Source organism: Oncorhynchus masou, unplaced genomic scaffold (assembly GCF_036934945.1).
Source record: "Oncorhynchus masou masou isolate Uvic2021 unplaced genomic scaffold, UVic_Omas_1.1 unplaced_scaffold_1146, whole genome shotgun sequence".
Classification (NCBI taxonomy): Eukaryota; Metazoa; Chordata; class Actinopteri; order Salmoniformes; family Salmonidae; genus Oncorhynchus; species Oncorhynchus masou.
In genome coordinates this window covers 121,233-143,312 of record NW_027001207.1, presented here as the reverse complement: position 1 = coordinate 143,312, position 22,080 = coordinate 121,233, and the positions used below count along the sequence as shown (strand labels likewise).

Below are 22,080 nucleotides of genomic sequence, written 5' to 3'. Positions count from 1 at the left end.
AGTGGAGGCTGTTATAGCAGCAATGTTCCAACATCTAGTGGAAAGCCTTCCTAGAAGAGTGGAGGCTGTTATAGCAACAAAGAGGAGGACCAACTCTATATTAATGTCATTTTGGAATGTGATGTTAGACGAGCAGGTGTCCACATACTTTTGCTCATGTATTGTATCTTAGGCAGCTAACCATGTCCAGATACAGACAGACCTTGATAATAGTAAGATAATAGAGAACAGTGAGACCTAATAACAATCAATAACAGGTCATTTCCTGTTAGAAGTGGGATTCAGAAAAGTTAAGAGTCAGTCCGTGGCGCAGAATATCTGTGTTGTAAGCTTTCCGATTGAGCCAACGTCGTTTGCGACCGCGAGAACATTAATCCATTAAGCAGATCTTCTACGGATGGAATTGAGTTCAAAAAAAAGTTTGAACTCAAAATTTGGTTCACGTGGCAACAATATTCCGATCAGGAAACAGCTACTCTGGTCTCAGCCAATCAAAATCAATCTAACCCTGTTACCCGAAAAGACGTCATTCACAATCTCACAGGAGATGTCTGTTGTTGTTGTATTTTGTCTTACTGTCACAGACGTAAGGTTTATCCACATCATCGTTGGTAGCAGCTTCTGTCCTCCTGCGACTGGACCCTCTGCCCTGTGAAGAGAAATACATGATGTCACACCACACTAGACCTCTTTCGCTCTCTCTCTCTCTCTTTGCCAAAGCAAGTGAAATAGATAATGAACACAAGTTAAATGAACAATATAAAATTAACAGAAAATATTACACTCACGAAAGTTCCAAAAAGAATAAAAGACATTTCAAATAAATATGGGTTGTATTTACAATGGTGTTTGTTCTTCACTGGTTGCCCTTTTCTTGCGGCAACAGGTCACACATCTTGCTGCTGTGATGGCACACTGTGGTATTTCACCCAGTAGATATGGGAGTTTATCAAAATTGGGTTTGTTTTCGAATTCTTTGTGGATCTGTGTAATCTGAGGGAAATATGTCCAATGTGTCAAGTAATTATCTTTTAGTTTTCTCATGATTTGGTCTAATGTGTTGCTGTCCTGGGGTCTGTTCGTGTTTGTGAACAGAGCCCCAGGACCAGCTTGCTTAGGGGACTCTTTTCCGGGTTCATCTCTCTGTAGGTGATGGCTTTGTTCTGGAAGGTTTGGGAATGGGTTCCTTTTAGGTGGTTGTAGAATTTAACGTCTCGTCTGGATTTTGACAATTGGCGTGTATCGGCCTAATTCTGCTCTGTATGCATTATTTGGTGTTTTACATTGCACACGGACCCCTCAAAACCATAAAGGGCAATGAGTTCTATAACTCGGGGCGGCAGGGTAGCCTAGTGGTTAGAGCATTGGACTAGTAACTGAAAGGTTGCAAGTTCAAATCCCCGAGCTGACAAGGTACAAAATCTGTTGTTCTGCCCCTGAACAGGCAGTTAACCCACTGTTCCCAGGCCGTCATTGAAAATAAGAATTTGTTCTTAACTGACTTGCCTAGTAAAATAAAGGTAAAAAAAAATATTTAAAATAAGTATTTTATTTCCAGGTCCTAAATTGGTATGTTGAATTTGATGTTCCTTTTGATGTCGTAGAAGACCCTTCTCGGAGACTTCCTCACCCTTCCTTTCCTCTGCTTCCTCTTCGGAGTGTCCACTTCAAAGTCCTCGTCGTCATGGAAACCGTCCCCATTCTCGTCTGCTTCCAGGACCCTCTACAGACGAGTAAACACAGGAGGGAGGTTAAAAAAAAAGGGGAGGAGGTGAGAGGAGGACGAGTGACAGAGGTAAGAAAGTAGATATTTGACACAATTTACAAATCAGGAATTCGCTGCGTTCCCATCGTGACAGTTTAAAAGTGTGATCTTGTATGTAAAGAAAGGTAAAGTTATTGTATTTGGCTGCATGCTGTTTGCCAATAAGGCCCATCTACTGTTGCCCCTATGTGTGTGTGTGTCCCTTCTCTCTTGCCATACCTGTATCTCTAGAAGGGTCTCGTCCTCCTTGATGATGTCTTTCTTCTTCTCCAGTAGCCCCTCCCCTCTGAGCAGGGTCTCCAGAGCTGTGGCCTCTCCTGGGGAGGGCTCCTTCTTAGGGGCCAGCTCTGCCTCTGGGGGGGGGGGGGGGGGGGGGAATGACTATCGTATAAACCAAGCACACATCTTCCAGACGACCAGTTCACACCAGTGATATTAGTGGTTAGTGGTTAGCCAGCCCTGCACTGACACCTCTGAGCTCTGTGTGTGTGTGTGTGTGTGTGTGTGTGTGTGTGTGTGTGTGTGTGTGTGTGAGAGAGAGATCATAGAGCACCAATGGCCAGTCTCCTTCCCAATGCTGTTTCTTATTGGCCTAAACCAAGGGGGGGTTGTGTCAGAGTCAGAAGCAATACAACATGAAATATGCCAGGTTCAGGGGATAAAGGAGGGATGAGGGGAGAAGAGGATCAGGGGATGAGGAGGAGAAGAAAAGAGGTTCAGGGGATAAAGGAGGGATGAGGAGGAGAGGTGAAGAGGAGAGGTTCAGGGGATAAAGGAGGGGAGAGGAGGAGAATAGAAGAGGTTCAGGGGATAAAGGAGGGATGAGGGGAGAGGAGGAGAAGAGGTTCAGGGGATAAAGGAGGGATGAGGGGAGAGGAGGAGAAGAGGTTCAGGGGATAAAGGAGGGAGGAGGGGAGAGGAGGAGAATAGAAGAGGTTCAGGGGATAAAGGAGGGATGAGGGGAAAGGAGGAGAAGAGAAGAGGTCTGGCTGTTTTCTTTACTCTGTTTATTTTTTTAGCACCGCCACCAGAGATCAAGGTCTCAGACCTCCTCCCCCTCTTCTTCTAACCTCCTCCTCTTCTTCTAACCTCCTCCTCTTCTAACCTCCCTCCTCTTCTTCTAACCTCCCTCCTCTTCTTCTAACCTCCCTCATCCTCCTCTTCTAACCTCCTCCTCTTCTATCCTCCCTCTTCTTCTAACCTCCTCCTCCTCTTCTTCTAACCTCCTCCTCCTCCTCTTCTTCTAACCTCCCTCCTCCTCCTCTTCTTCTAACCTCCTCGTCCTCTTCTTCTAACCTCCTCATCCTCTTCTTCTAACCTCCCTCCTCCTCCTCTTCTTATAACCTCCTCCCCCTCCTCTAACCTCCCTCCTCTTCTTCTAACCTCCCTCCTCTTCTTTTAACCTCCTCCCTCCTCCTCTTCTTCTAACCTCCTCCCTCCTCCTCTTCTTCTAACCTCCTCCTCCTCCTCTTCTAACCTCCTCCTCCTCTTCTTCGAACCTCCTCCTCCCCCTCTTCTTCTAACGTCCTCCTCCTCCTCCTCCTCTTCCTACAGTCAAATAAATATATTCTTTCCATCTCTATTCACTTGTCTATTTGCATACAGTACCTCACTCTCTATTTATCTCTTCCTCTCTCGTTCTCTTTCATTTCCATGGAGATATACTGAGGAGTGAGAGGATAATCTCTGCTTCCTTCCTGTTGTATAGTTTATAATAAAGAAGATAGAGGGATGAAGGGAGGCTGCATCTGTTATTAATAGCAGAAGTGAGGTTAATCTTCCCTCTCTCTCCCTCACTCCATTTCTTCCCTCCTCCCCCTCTCTTTGTGTCTGCTGTAGCTAGGTTGACTTTGACGAGACACATCCTCCCGCTCTGCCTCCGCCTTCCCCTAGCTCTCCCCTCCCTTCCTCCCTCCTTTCCCCTTCTCCCCCTCCCTCTGCTGTTGTCCCGAGAGAGGGGGAGGAGGGTAGCAGAGCAGAAAGCAATGAGGTAGCTAGCTACAGATTACTCATGCTGTGTATCCCTCCTTCAGCACCTTTATGGCTCTGTACTGTCACTCAACCCAATAGGACCGGGGCAGAAAGGAACTGGATGGTCTAAAGCCCCTCTCCTCTCCTCTCCTCTCCTCTTCTCCTCTCTTCTCCTCTCTTCTGTTCTCCTCTCCTCTCTTCTCCTCTCTTCTGTTCTCCTCTCCTCTCTTCTCCCCTGCCCTCTCCTCTCCTCTAATCTCCTCTCCTCTCTGTTCTCCTCTCTCCTCTCCTCTCATCTCCTCTCTTCTCCTCTCCTCTCTTCTCCTCTCCTCTCCTCTGTTCTCCCCTGCCCTCTCCTCTCCTCTGCCCTCTCCTCTCCTCTCCTCTGCCCTCTCCTCTCCTCTGTTCTCCTCTGTTCTCCTCTCCTGTTCTCTTCTCCTCTGTTCTCCTCTCCTCTGTTCTCCTCTCCTCTGTTCTCCTCTCCTCTGTTCTCCTCTCTTCTGTTCTCCTCTGTTCTCCCCTGCCCTCTCCTCTGTTCTCCTCTCCTCTGTTCTCCCCTGTCCTCTCCTCTCCTCTAATCTCCTCTCCTCTCTGTTCTCCTCTCTCCTCTCCTCTTCTTCTCCTTTCTCCTCTCCTCTCCTCTCTTCTGTTCTCCTCTCCTCTCTTCTCCTCTCTTCTGTTCTCCTCTCTTCTGTTCTCCCCTGCCCTCTCCTCTCCTCTGTTCTACCCTGCCCTCTCCTCCCCTCTCCTCTCCTCTCCTCTGTTTTCCCCTCCCCCTCCCCTCCCTTCTTCTCTGTTCTCCTCTCCTCCCCCCTCCTCCCTCCTCCCCCTCCTCTCCTATCCTCTGTTCTCCCCTGCCCTCTTCTCCCCCCCCAGACAGGAACCACTGAATAAACACGGTGTGAATCCTAAAGCCCAAGAGAGGTACTGTTACATTCCTGTCTCTTGTTATTATGATTCATATCAGTAGTTCAGTCAGAGTACTGTTGTCAGGGTACTGTTGTCAGGGTACTGTTGTCAGGGTAGTGTTGTCAGGGTAGTGTTGTCATGGTACTGTTGTCAGGGTACTGTTGTCAGGGTACTGTTGTCAGGGTAGTGTTGTCAGGGTAGTGTTGTCAGGGTAGTGTTGTCAGGGTAGTGTTGTCAGGGTACTGTTGTCAGGGTAGTGTTGTCAGGGTAGTGTTGTCATGGTACTGTTGTCAGCTTACTGTTGTCAGCTTACTGTTGTCAGCTTACTGTTGCCAGGGTACTGTTGCCAGGGTACTGTTGCCAGGGTACTGTTGCCAGCGTACTGTTGCCAGCGTACTGTTGCCAGCGTACTGTTGCCAGCGTACTGTTGCCAGCGTACTGTTGCCAGGGTACTGCTGCCAGCATACTGTTGCCAGGATACTGTTGCCAGGGTACTGTTGTCAGCGTACTGTTGCCAGGGTACTGTTGCCAGGGTACTGTTGCCAGCGTACTGTTGCCAGCGTACTGTAATGCTCCCACTGGGCACAGACTCCAATTCCACATGGAAACATCATTAATTCAACTAGTGTGCCAAATAGCACCCTACTCCCTTTTTAGTGCACTACTTTTGACCAGGGCCCATCGGGCTCAGTAGGGAATAGGGTGCCATGCAGGGAATAGGGTGCCATGTAGGGAATAGGGTGCCATGTAGGGAATAGGGTGCCATGTAGGGAATAGGGCGCCATGTAGGGATTAGGGCGCCATGTAGGGATTAGGGCGCCATGTAGGGATTAGGGCGCCATGTAGGGAATTGGGTGCCATGTAGGGAATTGGGTGCCATGTAGGGAATAGGGCGCCATGTAGGGAATAGGGCGCCATGTAGGGAATAGGGCGCCATGTAGGGAATAGGGCGTCATGTAGGGAATAGGGCGTCATGTAGGGAATAGGGTGCCATGTAGGGAATAGGGCGCCATGTAGGGAATAGGGTGCCATGTAGGGAATAGGGTGCCATGTAGGGACAAAGCCTTAGTAGTATGGCCTGCAGTCACTCAACCACAGTTACTTTATCTGTCTGTCTACATGAGGTAAACAAAAAGGAGGGTGGAGGTAGTGTTTCCATACCTACCATTGGGGAGGGTGGAGGTAGTGTTTCCATACCTACCATTGGGGAGGGTGGAGGAAGTGTTTCCATACCATTGCGGAGGGTGGAGGTAGTGTTTCCATACCATTGGGGAGGGTGGAGGTAGTGTTTCCATACCATTGGGGAGGGTGGAGGCAGTGTTTCCATACCATTGGGGAGGGTGGAGGTAGTGTTTCCATAGCATTGGGGAGGGTGGAGGCAGTGTTTCCATACCATTGGGGAGGGTGGAGGCAGTGTTTCCATACCATTGGGGAGGGTGGAGGCAGTGTTTCCATACCATTGGGGAGGGTGGAGGTAGTGTTTCCATACCTACCATTGGGGAGGGTGGATGCAGTGTTTCCATAGCATTGGGGAGGGTGGAGGCAGTGTTTCCATACCATTGGGGAGGGTGGAGGTAGTGTTTCCATACCTACCATTGGGGAGGGTGGAGGTAGTGTTTCCATAGCATTGGGGAGGGTGGAGGCAGTGTTTCCATACCATTGGGGAGGGTGGAGGCAGTGTTTCCATACCATTGGGGAGGGTGGAGGCAGTGTTTCCATAGCATTGGGGAGGGTGGAGGTAGTGTTTCCATATCATTGGGGAGGGTGGAGGCAGTGTTTCCATACCTACCATTGGGGAGGGTGGAGGTAGTGTTTCCATACCATTGGGGAGGGTGGAGGCAGTGTTTACATACCTACCATTGGGGAGGGTGGAGGCAGTGTTTCCATACCATTGGGGAGGGTGGAGGTAGTGTTTCCATAGCATTGAGGAGGGTGGAGGCAGTGTTTCCATACCATTGAGGAGGGTGGAGGTAGTGTTTCCATACCATTGAGGAGGGTGGAGGTAGTGTTTCCATACCTACCATTGGGGAGGGTGGAGGCAGTGTTTCCATAGCATTGGGGAGGGTGGAGGCAGTGTTTCCATACCATTGGGGAGGGTGGAGGTAGTGTTTCCATACCTACCATTGGTGAGGGTGGAGACAGTGTTTCCATACCATTGGGGAGGGTGGAGGCAGTGTTTCCATAACATTGTACACACATAGCTTTGGACTGGAGTCAGTGTTCTATGGTTAGTATACTGTTAACCTTTTGCACTCTTGCCTGCCTGCCTGCCTGCCAGCCAGCCAGCCAGCCAGCCAGTCAGCCAGCCAGCCAGTCAGTCAGTCAGCCAGCCAGTCAGCCAGCCAGCCAGCCAGCCAGTCAGCCAGCCAGTCAGTCAGTCAGTCAGCCAGCCAGCCAGTCAGCCAGTCAGCCAGCCAGCCAGTCAGTCAGCCAGCCAGCCAGTCAGTCAGTCAGTCAGTCAGTCAGTCATGGTCTGGTAGTCTGGGATCACATGGTCACATGGTTCATAACTATCTCTTATCCGGTTCCCCTACTAGTCTTCATAACTATCTCTTATCCGGTTCCCCTACTAGTCTTCATAACTATCTCTTATCCGGTTCCCCTACTAGTCTTCATAACTATCTCTTATCCGGTTCCCCTACTAGCCTTCATAACTATCTCTTATCCGGTTCCCTACTAGTCTTCATAACTATCTCTTATCCGGTTCCCCTACTAGTCTTCATAACTATCTCTTATCCGGTTCCCCTACTAGTCTTCATAACTATCTCTTATCCGGTTCCCCTACTAGCCTTCATAACTATCTCTTATCCGGTTCCCCTACTAGCCTTCATAACCATCTCTTATCCGGTTCCCCTACTAGTCTTCATAACTATCTCTTATCCGGTTCCCCTACTAGTCTTCATAACTATCTCTTATCCGGTTCCCCTACTAGTCTTCATAACTATCTCTTATCCGGTTCCCCTACTAGTCTTCATAACTATCTCTTATCCGGGTCCCCTACTAGTCTTCATAACTATCTCTTATCCGGGTCCCCTACTAGTCTTCATAACTATCTCTTATCCGGGTCCCCTACTAGTCTTCATAACTGTCTCTTATCCGGTTCCCCTACTAGTCTTCATAACTATCTCTTATCCGGTTCCCCTACTAGCCTTCATAACTATCTCTTATCCGGTTCCCCTACTAGCCTTCATAACTATCTCTTATCCGGTTCCCCTACTAGTCTTCATAACTATCTCTTATCCGGTTCCCCTACTAGTCTTCATAACTATCTCTTATCCGGTTCCCCTACTAGTCTTCATAACTATCTCTTATCCGGTTCCCCTACTAGCCTTCATAACTATCTCTTATCCGGGTCCCCTACTAGCCTTCATAACTATCTCTTATCCGGTTCCCCTACTAGCCTTCATAACTATCTCTTATCCGGTTCCCTACTAGCCTTCATAACTATCTCTTATCCGGTTCCCTTATCTACTAGTCTTCATAACTATCTCTTATCCGGTTCCCCTACTAGTCTTCATAACTATCTCTTATCCGGTTCCCCTACTAGTCTTCATAACTATCTCTTATCCGGTTCCCCTACTAGTCTTCATAACTATCTCTTATCCGGTTCCCCTACTAGTCTTCATAACTATCTCTTATCCGGTTCCCCTACTAGCCTTCATAACTATCTCTTATCCGGTTCCCTACTAGTCTTCATAACTATCTCTTATCCGGTTCCCTACTAGTCTTCATAACTATCTCTTATCCGGTTCCCCTACTAGTCTTCATAACTATCTCTTATCCGGGTCCCCTACTAGTCTTCATAACTATCTCTTATCCGGTTCCCCTACTAGTCTTCATAACTATCTCTTATCCGGTTCCCCTACTAGTCTTCATAACTATCTCTTATCCGGTTCCCCTACTAGTCTTCATAACTATCTCTTATCCGGGTCCCCTACTAGTCTTCATAACTATCTCTTATCCGGGTCCCCTACTAGTCTTCATAACTATCTCTTATCCGGTTCCCCTACTAGTCTTCATAACTATCTCTTATCCGGTTCCCCTACTAGCCTTCATAACTATCTCTTATCCGGTTCCCCTACTAGCCTTCATAACTATCTCTTATCCGGTTCCCCTACTAGCCTTCATAACTATCTCTTATCCGGTTCCCCTACTAGCCTTCATAACTATCTCTTATCCGGTTCCCCTACTAGCCTTCATAACTATCTCTTATCCGGTTCCCTACTAGCCTTCATAACTATCTCTTATCCGGTTCCCTACTAGCCTTCATAACTATCTCTTATCCGGGTCCCCTACTAGCCTTCATAACTATCTCTTATCCGGTTCCCCTACTAGCCTTCATAACTATCTCTTATCCGGTTCCCCTACTAGCCTTCATAACTATCTCTTATCCGGTTCCCCTACTAGCCTTCATAACTATCTCTTATCCGGTTCCCCTACTAGCCTTCATAACTATCTCTTATCCGGTTCCCCTACTAGCCTTCATAACTATCTCTTATCCGGTTCCCCTACTAGTCTTCATAACTATCTCTTATCCGGTTCCCCTACTAGTCTTCATAACTATCTCTTATCCGGGTCCCCTACTAGTCTTCATAACTATCTCTTATCCGGTTCCCCTACTAGTCTTCATAACTATCTCTTATCCGGTTCCCCTACTAGTCTTCATAACTATCTCTTATCCGGTTCCCCTAGTGTTCCTCTACCAGACGAGCCTTTATAAACAATCTCAGTGGTCTTGTGTTAAGGTTAGGGCCCTCTCCTTAGCTGAGGCACAGCAACAACCTATACTGGGCCCCTCTAATCATTTGTCCATGCGGAGTGAGAATGTAAGAGAGGTGGAGGACTGTGTGTGAGTGTGTGTGTGTGTGTGTGTCCTAGAGGAAAGAAAGAGGAGGCATTGATTCAGGCAGAGAGAGAGAACCTGGGGAGAGAGGCTAACCAGAGCCAGATGGTCAGATAGCTAACGTTAGCGCTGAGGCTAAGGCCACTCTGTAGCTACAGACTGACGAGGGGGAACCAGGAATGTGTGTGTGTGTGTGTGTGTGTGTGTGTGTGTGTGTGTGTGTGTGTGTACGTGATTGTGTGGTGTCTGACGAAGTGCCTGCATTTGTGTGTAACCAGTGTTGGCGAAAGAGAGAGATGCGGAGGGGGAGAGGGACACGGAGAGGGAGCAAGGGAGGGAGAGAGAGACGGGGAGGGAGAGAGACACGGAGAGGGAGCAAGGGAGGGAGAGAGAGAGACAGAGAGGGAGCAAGGGAGGGAGAGAGAGACGGGGAGGGAGAGAGGGACACGGAGAGGGAGCAAGGGAGGGAGAGAGAGACGGGGAGGGAGAGAGAGACACGGAGAGGGAGCAAGGGAGGGAGAGAGAGAGACAGAGAGGGAGCAAGGGAGGGAGAGAGAGAGACAGAGAGGGAGCAAGGGAGGGAGGGAGAGAGAGAGACAGAGAGGGAGCAAGGGAGGGAGAGAGAGAGAGAGACAGAGAGGGAGCGAGGGAGGGAGGGAGAGAGAGAGACAGAGAGGGAGCAAGGGAGGGAGAGAGAGAGAGACAGAGAGGGAGCAAGGGAGGGAGAGAGAGAGAGAGACAGAGAGGGAGCAAGGGAGGGGAGAGAGAGAGAGAGAGACAGAGAGGGAGCAAAGGGAGAGAGAGAGAGAGACAGAGAGGGAGAGAGACACGGAGAGGGAGCAAGGGAGGGAGAGAGAGACAGAGAGGGCAAGGGAGGGAGAGACGGGGAGGGAGAGAGAGACACGGAGAGGGAGCAAGGGAGGGAGAGAGAGAGAGAGACAGAGAGGGAGCAAGGGAGGGAGAGAGAGAGAGACAGAGAGGGAGCAAGGGAGGGAGAGAGAGAGAGAGACAGAGAGGGAGCAAGGGAGGGAGAGACGGGGGAGGAGAGAGAGACACGGAGAGGGAGCAAGGGAGGGAGAGAGAGAGAGACAGAGAGGGAGCAAGGGAGGGGGAGAGAGGGCGGAGAGGGGAGCAAGGGAGGGGGAGGGAGAGAGACAGAGAGGGAGCAAGGGAGGGAGAGAGAGAGAGACAGAGAGGGAGCAAGGGAGGGGAGAGAGAGAAACGGAGAGGGAGAGAGAGACGGGGAGTGAGAGAGAGACACAGAGAGGGGAGCGAGACAGAGAGGGAGAGAGAGAGACGGAGAGGGAGCAAGGGAGGGAGGAGAGAGAGAGAGCAAGGGAGGGGGATAGCCGGAAAGAGAGGGGAGCAAGGGAGGGAGAGAGAAACGGAGAGGGAACGAGGGAGAGAGAGACGGGGAGGGAGAGAGAGAGACACGGAGAGGGAGAGAGGGAGGGACAGATAGAGACGGAGGGGAGGGAGAGAGAGTGAGGTGTTATTTTCTCACCCAGACGTAGTTCACAGAGGCGTAGCTGAGGGTCCATAGGGGGGTGGAGCCGCCTCTTCTTCCTCCAGCACCGTGCAGGGTACGTATACATCTGTCCAGCAGCCACACCTAACACACGCACACACATACACACACACACACACATACACACACACACATACACACACACGCACACACACACGCGCACGCACACACACACATACACACACACACGCACACATACACACACACGCACGCACACATACACACATAAATACACACACACATACACACACACACGTACGCACGCACGCACGCACACACACACACACTCATACAATCACACACACGTCAGAACACACAAAAAAAACATTTAACAAATATACACACAGTGTAACATACACCTCACTGAAATAACTTCCAGATATCTCCGTGTCCATTGACTTCCTGTTTCCTGATTTGACCTGAGACCCAGGAGGCCTTGCAGGCATCTCTTTACAGTCTGCACATGGCCAGTCGTCCATTGAGCCAGAGGGAACAATATGGTGTTCACTAAGAGCTGGACACCAATAGCCTCTCCCTTTATCTAGCATGCTTGGCCAATAGCCTCTCCCTTTATCTAGCATGCTGGGCCAATAGCCTCTCCCTTTATCTAGCATGCTGGGCCAATAGCCTCTCCTTTATCTAGCATGCTGGGCCAATAGCCTCTCCCTTTATCTAGCATGCTGGGCCAATAGCCTCTCTCTTAATCTAGCATGTTGAGCCAATAGCCTCTCCCTTAATCTAGCATGCTGAGCCAATAGCCTCTCCTTTATCTAGCATGCTTTGCCAATAGCCTCTCCCTTTATCTAGCATGCTGGGCCAATAGCCTCTCCCTTTATCTAGCATGCTGGGCCAATAGCCTCTCCTTTATCTAGCATGCTGAGCCAATAGCCTTTCCCTTAACCCTCCTGTTGTGTTCTGGTCGAATTGAACGATTCTCTCTGAAAAATGTAGTTCATTGAATCTGATTGTCATCGGGTTCCATGACTACGTCCACACAGGGCATCTGAACACACAAAATACATTTAGCTGATTTTCATTACATTTTGGATTTTTTTATTTAACTTTTGTACACTTGTGGTGTCAGAAATGAATGGGTGAGACTACAATTAGGTTATAAAATTAGTTCAGGCACATGCACATTCATCAAATGGACACACTTTCTCTCCCAGACCCCCACATGCATGTGTGTTTGAGCGCACACACACACACACACACCTCACTCCCCTTCTTGGCTTCCATGGCAACCCCCAGAGGGACCTTTCCCCAAAAGAATCTTTCCCCCAGGGGAACCACACCTGTTGGCATTCTCACAAACAATCGCAACATTGTTTCAATAATATATAGAACTTTTCTCGCAGCTTTGGTATGTAAAGCTTTTTTGAGGTCTTGCTCACAATTCATTCTGTGGCAGCAATGACCAAACGATATACTGTATGTGAGGCTCTTGATCATATCTTTGACCATGACACAGGTGAGGAGGAGAGAGACCAGGAAACTGACAGTGAAGATGCTTTAGAGGAGAAAGTAGTCTGTGATAAATAGCACAATATGTTTCATTTAAGTATTTGTTATAGTCAAAATGATCCAAACATTCAGAATTTTTTTTTTAAACTCAAAAACGAGTTATATGAGCTCAGGTCAATGAGGCCTACAGGCCATAAATAGCAAATAGAAGTTCAAAACATGTAATTGTCACAAGAAATTAAGTTGCTAAAAAGATCTAAGACAACATTAGGTGATAATATATGTATTACTTTTGGATTTATAATCAGCTATAAATGGGGCAGTCATTTTGGACCGGGAACACAGAATTAATTAACATGAAACGAACACAAAAGCAGGGTTAATCTAGCATACTGTGCCAATAGCCTCTCCCTTAATCTAGCATACTGGGCCCTGGGACCACACCCTGTACTTTGTGGCCTCGCGGCTTTCATTATATCTATTTATTCTGACTTTGTGTGTCTGCGGCTGTGTGTGTCATTTTTGCTCCACTGCCCTGCAGTACACCCACCTGGCTCGCGGTGGCGCTGTTCCATCCAGATGTAGCAGTTGTTCTGGGCCACGCCAGTTTGGTTGTCCAGGAAGGGCATGCGGACCGACCGCTCGGCACACAGACGGGCGTTGTAGCTGCGACAGTGTTCTATGGCCTCCCGGTAGAACTGGTCACCTAGCCTTTAAAAACACAAGAGGCTGATTAGCGTAAGAGTTATGTTACGACAGGCACACAGACAAGCAACAAGTAGCAGATGAATATACTGTCTTATAATTGAGCAATAAGGCACGAGAAGGTGTGGATACAACCACAAACCCCAGAGATGCCTTATTGCTCATATAAACTGGTTACCGGAGCAGTAAAACATGTATTTTAGAGCATTAAACATGTATATTTTATCATACCCGTGGTATATGGTCTGATATACCATGGCTCTCAGCCAATCAGCATTCAGGGCTCGAACCACCCAGTTTATTATACAACCTAGCGTATCAGGCACAGAGAGACAGGCAACGAGAGGCAGATAAACTGGTTATGTCAACTTTTTAACTTTGACTAAGCTTAGTGTTTTGGTGACTGAAGAGGTAACAGGGCTTGAACCAGCAAACCAACATTTACATAGCAAATGCACTCTCTCCAGTGGGGGAAACATATGTTAACATTGCCAAAGCAAACGGAATAGACAATTCTGTGTCTCGCTCTCTCGCAATTACATTTGAGGGCTTTATTGGCATGGGAAACATATGTTAACATTGCCAAAGCAAACGGAATAGACAATTCTCTGTCTCGCTCTCTCTCAATTCCATTTGAATTTAAGGGCTTTATTGGCATGGGAAACATATGTTTACATTGCCAAAGCAAGTGAAATAGATAATAAACAAAAGTGAAATAAATGATAAAAAATTAACAATAACAGTTCCAAAAGAATAAAGACATTTCAAATGTTATATTATGTGCAAATAGTTAATGTACGAAAGAGAGCCAGGTCTGGTCTGCCTATAGCGGCCCCTCTCAATAGCAAGGCTATGCTCCTGAGTCTGTACATAGTCAAAGCTTTCCTTCATTTTGGGTCAGTCACAGTGGTCAGGTATTCTGCCACTGTGTACTCTCTGTTTAGGGCCAAATAGCACTCTAATCTCTCTCTCTGCTTGTGTGCCACATACTCACACTTAAGGTCAGAGTTCAGCCACTAACTTGGAAAGCACTGTTTATGATTTCAAACCTTGCTCTGTTTGTGCCAATGGCACACCAACACATTTACCAACACTGCCCTTTACCACAACCAGGGCTGAGGGGAAGGTGAGCCGTTGAGAGGGTCTAGAGTGTCTCTCCCAGGGTAGATCTCAGTCGACATTAGATCTGATGTTCTCCCTCCCTCCCTCCATCCATCCCTCCCTCTCTCTCCCCCCCTCTGCCCCCCCTCCCTCCCTCTCTCCCCCTCGGTCCCTCCCTCTCTCTCCCCCCCTCCCTCCCTCCCCCTCTCCCCCCCTCCCTCTCCCCCCTCTCTCCCTCCCTCTCTCCCCCCTCCCTCCCTCCCTCTTTCTCCCCCTCCCTCTCTCTCCCTCCCCCCCCTCCCTCTCTCTCCCTCCCCCCTCCCTCTCTCTCCCCTCCCCCTCCCTCCCTCCCTCTCTCCCCCTCCCTCTCCCCTTCCCCTCCCCCTCCTCTCTCTCCCTCCCCTCCCCCTCCCCCTCCCTCCCCTCCCCCTCCCCCCTCCCTCTCTCTCTCCCTCCCTCTCCCCCCCCCTCCCTCTCCCCCTCCCTCTCTCCCTCCCCCCCTCCCTCTCTCTCCCTCCCCCCTCCCTCTCTCTCTCCCCCTCCCCCTCCCTCCCCTCCCTCTCTCTCCCCTCCCCCTCCCTCTTCCCCTCCCCTCCCTCTCTCTCTCCCCTCCCCCTCCCCCTCCCTCCCTCCCCCTCCCCCTCCCTCTCTCCTCCCTCCCTCTCCCCCCCTCCCTCTCCCCCCCCCTCCCTCTCTCCCCCCCCTCCCTCTCTCTCCCCCCCCCTCCCTCTCTCTCTCCCCCCCTCCCTCTCTCTCTCCCCCCTCCCTCTCTCCTCCTCTCTCCCTCCCTCCCTCTCCCTCCCTCTCTCTCCCTCCCTCTCTCTCTCTCTCTCTCTCCCCTCCCTCTACCTCTCTCCCCCCTCCCCCTCCCTCTCCCTCTCTCCCCCTCCCTCCCCCTCTCTCTCCCACCCTCCCTCTCTCTCCCACCCTCCTCTCTCTCTCCCCCCTCCCTATCTCTCCCTCCCCCTCTCTCTCTCCCCTCCCCCTCTCTCTCTCCCTCCCTCTCTCTCTCTCTCTCCCCCCTCCCTCTCCCTCTCCCTCTCCCTCCCTCTCTCCCTCTCCTCCCCCTTCCCCTCCCCCTCTCCCTTCCCCTCCCCTCTCCCTCCCCTCCCTCTCTCCCCCTCCCTCTCTCCCTCCCCCTCCCTCTCTCCCTCCCTCTCCCTCCCCCTCCCTCTCTCCCTCCCCCTCCCTCTCTCCCTCCCTCCAGAAGATACACAGATCGCTATGTGAGGAATGCCAGGCTGGACAAAGAGGACAAGCTGTAGTTTCAACCAGGGTATAAAGAAGAGCAGTGTTCTGATAGAGGGAAGGAGAGAGGGAAGGAGAGAGGGAAGGAGAGAGGGAAGAAGAGGGTGAAGGAGAGGGTGAAGGAGAGGGAGAAGGAAGAGGGAAGGAGAGGGGGTGAAGGAGAGAGGGAAGGAGAGGGCAAGGAGAGGGGCAAGGAGTGAGGGCAGGAGAGGAGAAGGAGAGAGGGAAGGAGAGAGGAAGGGAGAGGGAGAAGGAAAGGAGAGAGGGAAGAAGAGAGGAAAGGAGAGAGGAAGGAGAGAGGAAGGAGAGAGAGAGTTTGCAATTTTAAAGCTAATTTCCTGCAATTCTACATATCTGCCATGGAGCTGAGAGGGTTGGGAGAGGGCTGCAACATTGACCAGTAATCACAAAATGTGTATGTAGACCGTGTGTCTGCAGTGAATACAGATCACAACGGTTTCTGAGCAGATCAATCTATGACCGGTGGTTTAAACAAGCTTTTTTTTGTTATGCTATTATCGAGAGAAAAGGAGGGGAATCACATATTCTGATTGACAAAGCCACCTATCAATAAATGAATCAATCTTTATTATACCAGATAAGACAAGCAGATAAAAACACCTATAAAACACCAAATACACAGAGAAGTTATGAACAGACTGAAGTGTATTAGAATGTGGATTGACTGCTGTGTATCTAATTCAAAAGCGTTTAATGTACACAACACCAAGTTATCAATTTACAGATATTGTTTTCGCTGGGAAAACAGCTGCTTTGTGTTGTCATCCCCGTTCAGGAAGTAATGGGAGGAGGAACGGTATTAGATTTAGAATCCCGTTGTCCTCAAGATTCTAGAACACACCTGGTGTCATAGCTGCTTTGTGTTGTCATCCCCGTTCAGTAATGGGAGGAGGAACGGTATTAGATTTAGAATCCCGTTGTCCTCAAGATTCTAGAACACATCTGGTGTCATAGCTGCTTTGTGTTGTCATCCCCGTTCAGTAATGGGAGGAGGAACGGTATTAGATTTAGAATCCCGTTAGCGGAGAGACAGCCATCGTTGTCCTCAAGATTCTAGAACACATGGTGTCATTATAATGCAATTAATGTCACGTTGTTACTTAGCAATGGGCTGCTGTCACTCGTATAAATAAATTACTTCCACCCTAGAAACAGCAGCAGTATGATTAGTAAGACTGACAGAATGACAAGTGTAAAAGGTATCAAGCCAGAGTACGTGTTGGTATTAAAACTAGAGGTCGACAGAATATAATTTTTCAACGCTGATACCGATTATTGGAGGACCAAAAAAAGCCGATATGTTAATCGGCCGATTTAAAAAAAAAATGTATTTGTAATAAATGACCATTACAAAAATACTGAATGAACACTTATTTTAACTTAACATAATGCATCAATAAAATCAATTTAGCCTCAAATAAATAATGAAAACATGTTCAATTTGGCTTAAATAATGCAAAAACAAAGTGTTGGAGAAGAAAGTAAAAGTGCAATATGTGCCATTTAAGAAAGCGAAGGTTTCAGTTCCTTGCTCAGAACATGAGAACATATGAAAGCTGGTGGTTCCTTTTAACATGAGTCTTCAATATTCCCAGGTAAGAAGTTTTAGGTTGTAGTTATAGGAATTATAGGACTATTTCTCTCTATACAATTTGTATTTCATATACCTTTGACTATTGGATGTTCTTATAGGCACTTTAGTATTGCCAGTGTAACAGTATAGCTTCCGTCCCTCTCCTCGCTCCTACCTGGGCTCAAACCAGGAACACATCGACAACAGCCACCCTCGAAGCAGAGTTAGCCACGCAGAGCAAGGGGAACAACTACTCCAAGTCTCAGAGCGAGTGACGTTTGAAACGCTATTAGCACACACTCCGCTAACTAGCTAGCCATTTCACATCGGTTACACCAGTCTAATCTCTGGAGTTGATAGGCTTGAAGTCATAAACAGCGCAATGCTTGAAGCATTGTGAAGAGCTGCTGGCAAAACGCACAAAATTGCTGTTTTAATGAATGCTGATGAGCCTGCTGGTGCCTACCATCGCTCAGTCAGACTGCTCTATCAAATCATAGACTTAATTATAACATAATAACACACAGAAATACGAGCCTTTGGTCATTAATATCGTCGAATCCGGAAACTATAATTTCGAAACAAAGCGTTTATTATTTTAGTGAAATACGGAACCGTTTGGTATTTTATCTTAACGGGTGGCATCCCTAAGTCTAAATATTCTTGTTACATTGCACAACCTTCAATGTAATGTCATAATTCTGTAAAATTCTGGCGAATTAGTTCGCAACGAACCAGGCGGCCCAAACTGTTGCATATACCCCGACTCTGCGTGCATTGAACGCAAGAGAAGTGACACAATTTCACCTGGTTAATATTGCCTGCTAACCTGGATTTCTTTTAGCTAAATATGCAGGTTTAAAAATATATACTTTTGTGTATTGATTTTAAGAAAGTCATTGATGTTTATGGTTAGGTACACATTGGAGCAACGACAGTCCTTTTTCGCGAATGCGCACTGCATCGATTATATGCAACGCAGGACACGCTAGATAAACTAGTAATATCATCAACCATGTGTAGTTAACTAGTGATTATGATTGATTGTTTTTATAAGATAAGTTTAATGCTAGCTAGCAACTTACCTTGGCTTACTGCATTCGCGTAACAGTCAGGCTCCTCGTGAGGCAGGTGGTTAGAGCGTTGGACTAGTTACCCGTAAGGTTGCAAGATTGAATCCCAGAGCTGACAAGGTAAAAATCTGTAGTTCTGCCCCTGAACGAGGCAGTTAACCCACCGTTCCCAGGCCGTCATTGAGAATAAGAATGTGTTCTTAACTGACTTGCCTAGTAAAATAAAGGTGTATATATATATATATATATATATATATATATATATATATATATATATATATAAATCGGCCAAATCGGTGTCCAAAAATACAGATTTCCGATTGTTTTGAAAACTTGAAATCGGCCCTAACTAATCGGCCATTCCGATTAATCGGTCGACCTCTTATTAAAACACCTGTAATTAAATACAGGGCCCAGATTGTTTTACCTGATCAGGTTCAGTGGTTAGAAACAACTATTTGCCCAATAAATGTTTACCTTTCTAATGGCCAACAGTATATCTACAGGCGGACATCACATCCCATGTTTATGTGTCACAGCCGAACACAACAGGTGACTTACTGACAAGCCTTTAACCAACAATGCAGTTTTAAGAAAAATACCTACAAAAAAATAACAATAAAAGTAACAAATAATGAAAGAGCAGCAGTAAAATAACAATAGCGAGGCCCTTTTCGATATTGTCTCCGGTCGAACCCTCCCCTAACCCGGACGACGCTGGGCCAATTGTGCGCTGCCCCCATGGGTCTCCCGGTCCCGGTTGCCTGTGATCAAACCCGAGGCTGTAGTGGCGCCTTATCACTGCGATGCCTTAGACCGCGGTGCTACTCGGGAGGCCCCCCTTACCTTTATTCTTTAAAGGTATCTGTGACCAACATATGCATATCGGCATTCCCAGTAATGTGAAATCCATAGATTAGGGCCCAATGAATTGATTTTACTTGACTGATTCCTAAATAGGTCTCAATATGCCTTCCCTGTTAAAATTAGGTTAATTAAAAAAGATTTAAATTCATTTAAAGGTTAAATAAAAAGACCTACCTCCTCCCCTTCTATACTAAAATCCTTCCCTTCTATACCAAGCTCCTCCCCTTCTTTACCAAGCCCCTCCCATTCTATAGCAAGCTCCTCCCCTTCTATACCAAGCTCCTCCCTTTCCCCATCACATCTCTCTCTTCGCCTACCGACATCTTTCTCTCCCTTTGTCTCTGTGCCCTGTCATATTCTCTGGATATTTCTGTCCCACTCCTACCAAGGAGAGTGTGTGTTCCTTCCCTCAGGTCTCTCTACACCATTACATAAGGATGTACAGCTAGGCCCAGCTACAGAGGAGCACACCACACCACACCACACTCCACTTGAGAGCCTAGTGGTTAGAGTGTTGGTCTAGTAACCGGAAGGTTGCTAGTTCAAACCCCCGAGCTGACAAGGTACTGTCGTTCTGCCCCTGAACAGGCAGTTAACCCACTGTTCCCAGGCCGTCATTGAAAATAAAAATTTGTTCTTAACTGACTTGCCTGGTTAAATAAAGGTAAAATAAAAAAAATAAACAAATCTCGAACATCAGAACATTTTGCTCTAAACCATGTGCCTATCTGTGTCCATTAGGGTTTGAATGGTTGTTCTGTTGTTTTAATGTAAGTTTTCCATGTTACAGAAACCCCTCCTTTCTTCTCAGAGAGAGAGAAGGCACTTCCTGTTCCTGTTGAGTCACGTCAAACATTTCAACTATAATACTAATAATACTAACTAATTCTACAACCACCTAAAAGGAAGCGATTCCCAAATCTTCCAGAACAAACATTTCAACTATAATACTAACTAATTCTATAACCACCTAAAAGGAAGCGATTCCCAAATCTTCCAGAACAAAAATTTCAACTAAAATACTAACTAATTCTACAACCACCTAAAAGGAAGCGATTCCCAAATCTTCCAGAACAAACATTTCAACTATAATACTAACTAATTCTACAACCACCTAAAAGGAAGCGATTCCCAAATCTTCCAGAACAAACATTTCAACTATAATACTAACTAATTCTACAACCACCTAAAAGGAAGCGATTCCCAAATCTTCCAGAACAAACATGTCAACTATAATACTAACTAATTCTATAACCACCTAAAAGGAAGCGATTCCCAAATCTTCCAGAACAAACATGTCAACTATAATACTAACTAATTCTATAACCACCTAAAAGGAAGCGATTCCCAAATCTTCCAGAACAAACATTTCAACTATAATACTAACTAATTCTACAACCACCTAAAAGGAAGCGATTCCCAAATCTTCCAGAACAAACATGTCAACTATAATACTAACTAATTCTATAACCACCTAAAAGGAAGCGATTCCCAAATCTTCCAGAACAAACATTTCAACTATAATACTAACTAATTCTACAACCACCTAAAAGGAAGCGATTCCCAAATCTTCCAGAACAAACATTTCAACTATAATACTAACTAATTCTATAACCACCTAAAAGGAAGCGATTCCCAAATCTTCCAGAACAAACATTTCAACTATAATACTAACTAATTCTACAACCACCTAAAAGGAAGCGATTCCCAAATCTTCCAGAACAAACATTTCAACTATAATACTAACTAATTCTACAACCACCTAAAAGGAAGCGATTCCCAAATCTTCCAGAACAAACATGTCAACTATAATACTAACTAATTCTACAACCACCTAAAAGGAAGCGATTCCCAAATCTTCCAGAACAAACATTTCAACTATAATACTAACTAATTCTACAACCACCTAAAAGGAAGTGATTCCCAAACCTTCCAGAACAAACATTTCAACTATAATACTAGCTAATTCTACAACCACCTAAAAGGAAGTGATTCCCAAACCTTCCAGAACAAACATTTCAACTATAATACTAATAATACTAGCTAATTCTACAACCACCTAAAAGGAAGCGATTCCCAAACCTTCCAAAACAAACATTTCAACTATAATACTAACTAATTCTACAACCACCTAAAAGGAAGTGATTCCCAAACCTTCCAGAACAAACATTTCAACTATAATACTAACTAATTCTATAACCACCTAAAAGGAAGTGATTCCCAAACCTTCCAGAACAAACATTTCAACTATAATACTAACTAATTCTACAACCACCTAAAAGGAAGCGATTCCCAAATCTTCCAGAACAAACATGTCAACTATAATACTAACTAATTCTATAACCACCTAAAAGGAAGCAATTCCCAAATGTTCCAGAACAAACATTTCAACTATAATACTAACTAATTCTACAACCACCTAAAAGGAAGCGATTCCCAAATCTTCCAGAACAAACATTTCAACTATAATACTAACTAATTCTATAACCACCTAAAAGGAAGCGATTCCCAAATCTTCCAGAACAAACATTTCAACTATAATACTAACTAATTCTACAACCACCTAAAAGGAAGCGATTCCCAAATCTTCCAGAACAAACATTTCAACTATAATACTAACTAATTCTACAACCACCTAAAAGGAAGCGATTCCCAAATCTTCCAGAACAAACATTTCAACTATAATACTAACTAATTCTACAACCACCTAAATGGAAGCGATTCCCAAACCTTCCAGAACAAACATTTCAACTATAATACTAACTAATTCTACAACCACCTAAAAGGAAGCGATTCCCAAATCTTCCAGAACAAACATTTCAACTATAATACTAACTAATTCTACAACCACCTAAAAGGAAGCGATTCCCAAATCTTCCAGAACAAACATTTCAACTATAATACTAACTAATTCTATAACCACCTAAAAGGAAGCGATTCCCAAATCTTCCAGAACAAACATGTCAACTATAATACTAACTAATTCTACAACCACCTAAAAGGAAGCGATTC

At 46.5% G+C, this 22,080-nt stretch overlaps 1 protein-coding gene across 1 annotated transcript in view; it reads right to left on the bottom strand.

The window, feature by feature from the left end:
* The window catches only part of LOC135529360 (zinc finger protein DPF3-like), a 60,081-nt gene that overhangs the window by 23,318 nt on the left and 14,683 nt on the right, over positions 1–22,080 (bottom strand). The window contains exons 2-6 of the mRNA XM_064958138.1: positions 13,031–13,191; positions 10,993–11,100; positions 1,985–2,118; positions 1,631–1,723; positions 577–649 (exon numbers count right to left, since the gene is read on the bottom strand). Coding sequence (XP_064814210.1) covers positions 577–649; positions 1,631–1,723; positions 1,985–2,118; positions 10,993–11,100; positions 13,031–13,191 — 569 coding nt within the window. The remainder of the gene's footprint in view (positions 1–576; positions 650–1,630; positions 1,724–1,984; positions 2,119–10,992; positions 11,101–13,030; positions 13,192–22,080) is intronic.